We start from the raw sequence: 10,035 nt of genomic DNA, 5'->3' as shown, positions 1-10,035 counted from the left end.
GTTTCCCCTTGTCCACCTCGTTTCCGAGCTATAAATTCTTGAATATAATGGTCGGATATGATCCTCCACCGGGATCTGGAAAGTAAATTATGCTCGAAGAGGTTCCGATGAGAAAGTGGTAGTTATATAGAGATAGTACTTCGAAAGACACTGAGTCGCTAAATATAACATGCGATTTTTCTGTTTTGATTCAGGAGGATTATAGTCAACGCAGACGCTTATCGACACCTAGTGGCAGTCCGAGCCCTTCCAGACCGACCAGACTCTCGAGATCCACCGGCACTCTTACCAGAGAAGAAGAGTCCTTCTGCGAGTCCAGCAACACCCTGACCAGGGACAACCAGGGCCAAGAGGCGGAGAGAAAGGGTTGGTTCAAGTCCCTCTCGAGGAAGAACAAATCCAATACCACGGTAAATGTCATTTTCTATTTTTAATTATTTTATTTTATTTCTTTATACAGCTTTCCTATTCTTTATTCCTAACAACCCTACTAAAATTGATTATCACTGACATATAATAAATATCTCTATGAAAATTTTACTCAACCAACAGATACATGTCTAATCTTTTTGAAAAACGTAAGAAATTCGATATTTCTAATTGATCATCTCAACAAACGAATAAATTACGAAAGCTTTAATGCAATAAGCCGAACCTCACATATAAACGAAATATTTTCATCAGTTGACGTTATTTTCGAGTTCGTATGAAGTAATCAGATTATAAATAATACCGAGTTCACGTGTCTTCCTTCAAAATCGATGACAGGTTGGCGAAGATCATATTTGAAATCAATCAAAAATGCGGCAAATCATCCCTCCGTAAGGCCTAGAATCTTTTTCGAGAGTATTATCCGATAACAAGCGAACTCTCCTGAATCGTGCCATGGTTATCTCGCGCGCAACTCGCGCACCAATCCCGTGCGCATTCATCAGTCAGATCGCGGGTCGCTGTGCGGAGCCATTAGGGCAGCGCAACCTCCAATTACCGGTTTGATTAAATGCTTAACTAACTCCGCGCTCTGTGGTTTAATTTAATCGCGAGATTAAGTGCCGATCAGGAGGTTGCTTGCCTAGCCCTATAAGCCGACCATCGTACCGCACGCCCGCGCGCACCGGAATAATCTCTGTCAGGTCCCGATTCTCCTCCAATCTTAGGCAGCGGAAAGGAGAGGAGGAGAGGAGAGGAGACGCCGCGCCGCTCTCCTTGCGCGCGAGCGCGCGCGCGCGCTCGTTCAAGATGATTGCGTGCGTATGAATCTCGCCGTGGACGATGATCTATCGGATGAGTCGGCCCGGGGAGAATCATGACTCATGAAGGCGCCGTGCGATGCAACCACGGGGGGAAACCGCGATTTTTGCGAGCCGCGGGAAGAATACAGCTTTGTACACGCTCGCGTGATTTTCTCCCAGCCGATCGAGAGACGGGGATGGATTCCGAAAAATGGCGACCTTCGATGGAAGCCAGTCTGACTTTGCGCTCGTCTCGAACAATTGACAAAGAAGAGTCCAGTCTACGTTACTGTTTCGCGTCATATTTTATTTTCTCGCATTCCCGTTAATAGCTTGAAGCGTCCTTAATTCTTATCCTTAATCTTATTATTTCCAATAGACAATTAATGTAAAAAGCAAATCAATTTTTATTGGATAAAAACTCTTATCCACTTAACCCTTCATTAAATATTATATTATATATTTATATTATATATGGCGTATTCTATCAGATAAAAAATATTGATCATCATTATAAATCTATTAAAATTTTAATTAAAATAGTTTTGCATTTGCTGAACTCTATCGGTTCCTAATAATAGTGTGAGGAATCTTGATAGTGGAAAATAAAAAAATTAAGTAGGTTAAGCGATACGAAAAATACTTTCTTTTGTGTCTTTTATACCTAAAAAAAGAATTTTTTGAAAGAGATGTGATCTCCAAAGAATTAGTTGAACTATAGTCAAAGTTAATCGAGAACTGGCGAAACCGCCCCTAAAAGTCAGGAAACTGAAGTCAAGTATGTGTTTAGCTATGAAAATTACATAGTGCTACAGAATAATATATCATTATAGCGATACGTTTCAATCTATCGCACTTGCAAAGTCGTCTTCTGTGCGCGAAATTATAACGTTCGATAAATCGATATTTGGAATAAGCGGGCGTAATTGTTATACGCAGAAATAATCTATACGTGGTTATATTTGGTGCCTCCCCCTCTCCCTTGAGATCGTGAATAATGAAGCGTCGATAACTTTGCAGCCGGTGGATAAAAAGCCGAGAATACCCGAGAGCGAGATCTTGACGACCGGCACCGAGGATGAGGAAGCTTCCTCTGCGCCTGAACGAGTTTCCGTGCAAAAGAATCTCCGCTTCTTCGGCGATACGGATCAGGAGTCCGTCTCGTCCAACAGAGACCGCAGGTAAATGCCGCGTATGCACCGGTTAAATATTTCGTGCAAGAGTGATTTAAATATTTCGACTGTCGTCTAATTAACTTTTTTATCATTACATTTTGCTCTAATTAATATTATTATAAACAAAAATACAATTATCTATTCCTGCTATTCATCTTGCTTTAATTATTTTACGCACATATATCGGATATTATTGTTCTTAATATTCGATTATAATTAATTATATCAAATATTCTAAGTAATTGTTTCTTTTCCAAAATTAAAAAATCTTATCATATTCTTTTAAAAAAGAATAATGTATATATACACGTACATATACTGAAAATAATTTGTTATATCAATAGCATTATTTTAATTGAAAATAATGTTGTTAATTTAATAACATTATTAATAAAACAAATATGGCGTTCTCTTGTTTTGATAAAATTTTATTTGTTTCATTAATACTATTGTTAAATCAACAAGATTATTTTCAATTAAAATAATGTTGATATAACATCATTTTTTCAGTGTATAATTAAATAGTAAGAATATAATTTAGAGTATTGAGCATGTGATTTTTTTCCTATGACAGAAACGTGAAAGGTGAACATTTTTTTATTTGTGTGAAATTTTTTTTATTTTTCACATTTCCGTTTTAGAAAAAAAGTTACGTGACCGATGTGACTAGATCATAAAAAAATTTAATTAATTAAATTAATTCATTTCAGAAACAAACGAGTTGACGACCATGCCCGCTCGAGGCGTGATGTCACGAATTCGAACCGCTATAATTTAGGTATCATATCAGCCCCAAGGAAATCTTCGAGACTCGCTGAAAGCGCATTGTCTTCGGGCGAGAGTACAACGGGTGATAGTAGCCAACAAAGTCAAAATTCTCAGAGATCACAGAGATCTGTAGTGTATCTCCATGCTGCTACAGGTATAATAAAAATATTTCTCTAATATAGCATTCGTAATTATTGTAATTTTATGTTATATTCGAAGAGATTTGCAACATTATAATTTATTTTTCAGTGTGATATATTTAATTTCTTATTTAAAAAAGATCCAAAAACCAAAAATTGAAAAAAATAAATAATTGTTGAATTTGGTGATTATTTAAATCGATATTATATCGTAGCGAAAATATCAAGATATTATTGGTAATTATTTACTCTAAAATATAAATACACAAAATATCTTTTGTGAATTAACCTTCGCAGATTAAAATAAAATAGTATGTTTTAAATTGAAAGTCATACAATTAGAAATTAGAAAGTAATAAAAATATATACGCTTTATATTAAATTTGTGCTAATGAAATATTGATCAATCCACTTAAAACAAGTACATATGAACTTCTTCAATATCTTATATATAATATAACGTTTAACTGACAAGTTATCACTACCAATAATAGACATGCTCTATGAAGCGTATCGTTCAATGAACACTTGAATTTTGCAATACTTGTCACATTTGCGTCATAGGAAATTTATAAAAAAAATATATTACACTGGTTAGTTATTTAACTATCAATCTATATAAATAATGTTCAGCAGTGAAGGTGTAGAAAATGTCAAGCGTAACCGTATTCTAATTACGACTCAATATCTGCATTTCAGTCGGCGAAATACCAGGCCCGAACGAACGACGCAGGGCGGCAAGTCGCGAGGAGTTAAATCGACCATTGCAATCACACACGAGAACGGTATCGAGAAGCGTGAGCGTCCTTGCTCCGTGGAAGCCGCGACATTATAGGGAACCGTTCGAGATCAACTATGACCAGCAACAGCATGCGAAACCGATCGCGACCATGAGACGTAGACAACGAAGCCGCGAAACCCTCAGCCGCCGAGGAAAGGAAGCTCGGCGAAGCAAAGACAATCTTTCTAAGACAAGTAAATGATCTTACTTTTGAGCAAAATAATACGATAACCTGTTAAATAAAATATAATCTTTAAAAAGAGAAAATTAAATGGCAATGTATTTTCTCTTTTTTTTCTTTAATTTTTAATAATAAAAATTCTTAAGTATTTCACTAAGTAAATAAGATTGTATCTTTTAATATAAATATTTTTACAATGAACTTAATTAATTTTAAATAGTTTTATTCTTTTAAACTTCAAGATAAATAAAAAACTAAATATTTATAAGTTAAGAAAAATAAATTAGATTTAATTAAAATTTAATCATTAGAGAGCTTTGTGCAAACAATCTGAACAAATGCTAAATTATCTGAATTTGCTATTTTTTTTCAGTTCATATTTTATCGAGTTACTATTAATTCATCAATGTAATAACCCTATTTAAAAAATGGAAATATTCATGTCACTCATTGCAGGTACGATCAATCGCAGCACGTTAAAATCGAAGGACAAGCAGAAAGTGGATAGAACTGTTTCCACGGAATCGCTGGCCACCAAATCGCGAGGCATAGGCTCCAAGGTGGAATTAAACAGATCCACGTCCGTGCCCCGTGATCCGAACAAGAGTGCGGGATGGTTCAAGCTAAAGAGCAAGAAGTCCCGCGCTTGAATTGGACGGCCATTGATCAATGCTAGTCTCGAGTTTCATAAGTGTAATCCGTAATTTCGTAAGCGATTAATAAGCGTCGATATCCGGCGCGCGCTGATTAATAACGATGCGATTTATCGATAATATACACCTTTTAACATGCACGTCGCGCGAATGTCGATCGCGACCGCGCGAATTTTTAATTTTTTAACCGAGTAGCATATGATTGCGACAACGACGTGTAAATTAATTGCTGTCAACACGTTGATCAATTTTGCGAATTTATGGAATTTCCGTGCTACCTAAGACACAAAGTTTTAATCCCCGCATAAATAGATCTATATATCTATACGTAACAGAATAAAAACAATTATCCAAATATATACATAGGCACATGTAAGAAGATTTCAATCTCAATTACGCGTCAAATTAATATTGTTATGCTCTTTGCGCATTAAATAAATAACATTCTTTGTAACAAAGGAGATTGCGAAAGAATGATCGAATGTAAACTCTTGAGAAGTATAAAATTAAATATAAAGTATATTCTAAAATGAAAATCTTCTCAATATGTCAAATGTTACTTTATTTTAATAGCTTTCTCTCTGCCAAATTTAATGAATTAAATTTGTTGCGAATGATGAGAAAGTTTATAATATGTTCGCATCGTGAATTAACATTTCATCATGCATTAACTTTTGTTTTTCCTTCAGGACTTGACAAAAAGTGCTTTTATCATTTGATGTTTTTTTCATATTTTCACATAATTAAATCCATGTGCGTTACGCATTTGTGAAAAATTAACGCGTCACTTTATTCTACCGTGAATCAAAGTGCCATCTTCATTTTTCTACATTCCTAGTATATATACACTCTCTGTTAATGAATCAAAATTCCCGAATATATATTCTGTAACAAGCAATATCTTTCTTTACGATAAACATTAGCGAGAAATTCAAGAAAAAATATTTTCCAAATTTCATCTTGACAATGAGAGGGAGTATCTCGATTTACAAAACGGACAGTTACATAGCGATATCTACTGAATGTTTTCCTATGCATAGATCAATCTCATCTTTGCATGTTTATTGTATATAAATACTTGTGTTGATAATCATAATTCTTAATCTATTTTTATTAGGACCTATGTGTTTTCATTATATATATATAAAACTCTTGTCTCTGTACATTCATGGATCACAGATTACACATACACTGTTGCAAAATTTCCACATTCGACACAAGTCGAGAGACGCTTTCGTCATTTTTTTTATAACAGTGTAGAGAAATAAAACGCGCGACGCTAGACATTATCTGTTATACTGTGATACGCTTTTGCGTGTGGACAAAGAAACAAATTAAATACGGCGACATAGTCATCTTGCACCATAATTACTATTTCATTCCTACCCGGTGCTATCTACGTGTGTATGTGTACATATGGATCATTAAACGATATGCATGTAAATATCATGAATATATATTGACGATATTGTACGGAATTACGAATAAAACCTATTACCTATTAACACAGACATTGCTCCTCTTTATAAGATGCGTTAAACGCGAAAACCAATATCGAGTATCTTGTAACAAAATTAATAAACGCAATAATGTAAACTAGCATATCATTAATAATAAAATATATTAATGTTAATATGCTTTATAAAGAAGCAAAATCAAGTGGATATCGTGACTTTGCTTTATTAGAAGAATTTCAATTCATTGTGTTAATCATTGTGGTACTCACATTACACAGGATGGATGTGGATTAATCGGCAAGTAGTATGGATGAACAGGAAAAGGAAGGATAACGATGCGTGCTTAATGATCGTCGTCTTAAATATACAAATCATAATTCCACAGTTTTATTCAGTTTGTCCCAACAACATAACATGGTTCCGCACAGCACAAGTATCATTCCCAGATAAGTATCTAAAAAGTAAAACAGATCATAAACAATTAATAATTCAAAGCATTCTCTAACGATGAATATAAGTTCTCGTGTACTCACTTCTATGCACTTTTTCCTCGCCCAGGAACCAGCCTGTGATCGCAGTAAATACGAAGGTAAGAGAATTTGAAACTGGCACAGCCAGGGATAGATCGCTACTTTGCAGAGTCAAGAAGTACAGTACCGAACCGCATTGATTAAGGAGAAATGGCACGATGTACTGTATAAAAAAAATTAAAATGATTACAAATAGTATTACTCCTAACAAATACTATTACATCTAGCAAGGATAATTGAACTGAAAATTTGAAAAAAAAAAATTTCTTAAGTATTTTTTAATTTTTCAACTATTTTTGTTTAAAATTCAAGATAATATAAGAGAGTTTTTTGATGCAATTTGGAATAAAGGAATGAAATTAGAGTACGAGCAACGTAAACAAAATATACATTGAAAATTCGTAGAAGACAGGAGTTTTCACAATAAATACATTTTTGACTGTATCTATTATTTTCTACAATTAGAGCCACGAAACCTATAGGATATATAAATTGTAAATGAATTACTCTATTTTGCTGAGTCTTCTATTGTCACTTTGATTTCTTTTTGATAAAAACTCGTGAAACATATATGAAAATAACGAATATATATATATCATATTTATTGCTAATTGATTCTCAATATTTTGCACTATCAAGAAAAATGATCAAGAACTAATATTTTCAAAAAAAGATAAAATTTAAATTTAAAAATAAAATTCTTAAAATTTGTCCTAAATTCCAATAATAAAATTCCATGAAAATTTCTGATTTTCAAGAGTAAAAAAGAAATCTAAAAATTTCAGGTTTTCCAGGTTTTTCTAAATAATAAACATCCTGTGTAAGCTAAAATTGTTTTTAATATTATCTATCATATTAATGTCATTTGTCAAAATATTGAGAAATAACATCAGCTTGTTTGTTGAGCTCTTCTAATCTATATATAACTGACAATGAGAAAGTATCTATAAATATCATGTCTCTCCAGATTAATTTGGTAAAATGTATGTAAAGATACAATGATTACCTTCAGATTTGTAATGAGAAATAACTGCTCCTTAAAAAATTGTCCATAAACTGACTTGGCCCTGATATCTTCTAAACCTTGTGCACCTTTCTTTATAAATGGATTGGTTACTCCCCAAAGAATCGCCACAAAACACAGATATATCACAGAATCTACAATATTAACACACACGTTGACATTATCATTTCAACATATTGTTTGATATCACTGAATCTCTGTTTTTATTTTTTTCTTTTTATTTCTCGTACTCAAAAGATTATTTTTCAACAAACAGAAAATGGTTATTGAAACTGAAATAGCTCACCAATAGTAACTGTCATTCTCGTTAGTTATCTAATATAGAACGTTGCACGCATCGAACAATACACTGCAAATCATGTCACGAGAATTAATACGTTGAATGCCGGTATCTACAACAGAGTAAAATTTTTGTAATTTTATTAAATCCATATTTTATATATACAAGTAATTATATTAATATCACGTAATTCTACGAGCTTTAGATTTTTCTTTGTTTGATCAGTCACCAGTCAGCATATCATTGAAAGTTAAAACGCCGATCACATTATAGATGCCACGATCCGACACATTAGTTAAACATATTACGGCCACAATATAAGACTGACAACGATCGAAACGCATAGACCATAGATGCATTGTTAAGGAGCCTTTACATGGAAGCGTCAAGCGTCGAGAGTGAAAAGACACCTTTACGAATTAACGTCGTTTGTTTCAATTATTCACGGCGATATACACTTTCCGCCGAACAAGTTTTACGAAATACGCATTCGAGAACGGATCATTAGTATACAAATACTGAATCTATAGTTACGCAGTAGTTAAATATCGATAAATGGTTAAATATAATTTTTATATAGGTTCTAATTACCATTATTTGATCGCGCTGCCACTCGTTTGAGAGCCGTTCGTTCCACTGTGTCATCCGCCGCATTCCGCGAATGAAACATGAACGCGATCGAAATAGAGAAACGTAGTTTTCCATACGCGGCCAACTTCACGCGGAAAAAGCGACGCGAGACTCGACGGCACGACGCGTCTTGAGTTTCAATCAAATGAGAAAAATATTTTCGACTGAATAATCATGAATATATTAGTACTACTAGAATCTATATTACGCGATATTAAAATTGTTATCCGAAATAAATGCAAAGTTAATTACACACTTCGTATCGTATTAAACTGTCGCCTACAAGTTTTGCACGAGTAACATAGATAATAATATTTTTATAATACATAAGATATTTTAAAACTTTTTGAAAACATAAAAACGATAGATTCTTAAAGTATTTTTCGCGTCGCGCGTGTAAAAATTTTAATAATTTAACAATATTTATTAATTGATATTTACCTTGTTGGTAAATAATTCCAGTGATCCTTCGAGCCATTTCTCGTCGTTTTTCTGATAGGAGTGATAAGGATTCTGTGCAAAGATCAGGCTGCTTCTAGGAGGAAATAAGGTAATAAATTCGAAGCCAAGGTTGCGAACAGTGCGAACTAAGAGATATTCCAACGTAATCTGACAGAACGTAACTCTGCCCCCGGCCGAATCGCAAGAGCGTTCTGCTGCGAGTCACGCGCTATTTATACGCGCCGTCAGACTTCGAACCCCACCACTCGCATGCCAGCCAATGAACGCGGTGTGTCGCTACGGATGCGAATTCGAGCGCTCATTGGAGCGCGCTAGCTTTCGGTTGGACGTATATAATTAAGCGCGACGCAGAAAAAATTTTATTTCTTTTTGGAACTCGGCGCTGCACGTTTCGCGAAGAGAGAAAAACCTATATGTATTGAGAACGCGTTTTTTGTGATATTGTATTAGCGCGTATTTAACACATAGTTCACATTGTAGAATTTTAAACATAAAAGCGCGTTCTAAATACGGGTCAGAAATTATATTCTTTTTGAAAATTAAAAAACTAATTAGAATAAATAGATGAGGGCTATCAAAGAAATTGTATTAAAAAAAATCGAATTTATAAAGATAAGTAATCAATTTTTAAAATATGTGCAAATCAAAATTATAAATTAATGAAAAATTAATGTTTATACGTTTATCAAAATTTTCGAATCGATAGTTGTTATTCGTAACTG

General features: G+C 33.8%; 2 protein-coding genes across 7 annotated transcripts in view; one reads left to right on the top strand and one right to left on the bottom strand.

Moving 5' to 3' along the window:
* blo (bloated) overlaps window positions 1-6,439 on the top strand; it is a 124,767-nt gene extending 118,328 nt beyond the window's left edge. For all 3 annotated transcript variants that reach the window (XM_011062242.2, XM_011062243.2, XM_087410927.1), the window contains 5 exons: window positions 195-410; window positions 2,253-2,413; window positions 3,118-3,329; window positions 4,015-4,290; window positions 4,734-6,439. In XM_011062242.2, the coding sequence (XP_011060544.1) occupies window positions 195-410; window positions 2,253-2,413; window positions 3,118-3,329; window positions 4,015-4,290; window positions 4,734-4,927 (1,059 nt within the window). In that variant the 3' untranslated portion in view covers window positions 4,928-6,439. The remainder of the gene's footprint in view (window positions 1-194; window positions 411-2,252; window positions 2,414-3,117; window positions 3,330-4,014; window positions 4,291-4,733) is intronic.
* A 313-nt stretch (window positions 6,440-6,752) lies between these two features.
* Window positions 6,753-9,525, bottom strand: LOC105149677 (transmembrane protein 234 homolog). 4 transcript variants are annotated; one of them, XM_011062254.2, is made up of 5 exons: window positions 9,293-9,525; window positions 8,228-8,333; window positions 7,924-8,075; window positions 6,921-7,080; window positions 6,753-6,841 (listed from the first exon to the last, which is right to left on the bottom strand). In XM_011062254.2, the coding sequence occupies exons 2-5, from the start codon at window positions 8,241-8,243 to the stop codon at window positions 6,759-6,761; spliced, it is 411 nt and encodes a 136-aa protein (XP_011060556.1). In that variant the 5' UTR covers window positions 8,244-8,333; window positions 9,293-9,525; the 3' UTR covers window positions 6,753-6,758. The 4 variants fall into 4 exon arrangements, with proteins under 4 accessions (XP_011060556.1, XP_011060558.1, XP_011060557.1 ...); XM_011062256.2 differs by lacking the exon at window positions 9,293-9,525 and adding an exon at window positions 8,813-8,863; XM_011062255.2 differs by lacking the exon at window positions 9,293-9,525 and adding an exon at window positions 8,451-8,588.
* Between the last annotated feature and the right edge of the window lie 510 nt (window positions 9,526-10,035).

This window comes from Acromyrmex echinatior, chromosome 11 (genome assembly GCF_024713525.1).
Source record: "Acromyrmex echinatior isolate Ae372 chromosome 11, ASM2471352v2, whole genome shotgun sequence".
Classification (NCBI taxonomy): domain Eukaryota; kingdom Metazoa; phylum Arthropoda; class Insecta; order Hymenoptera; family Formicidae; genus Acromyrmex; species Acromyrmex echinatior.
Note: the sequence above shows the minus strand (reverse complement) of the source record. Positions and strands in the feature narration are given on the sequence as shown.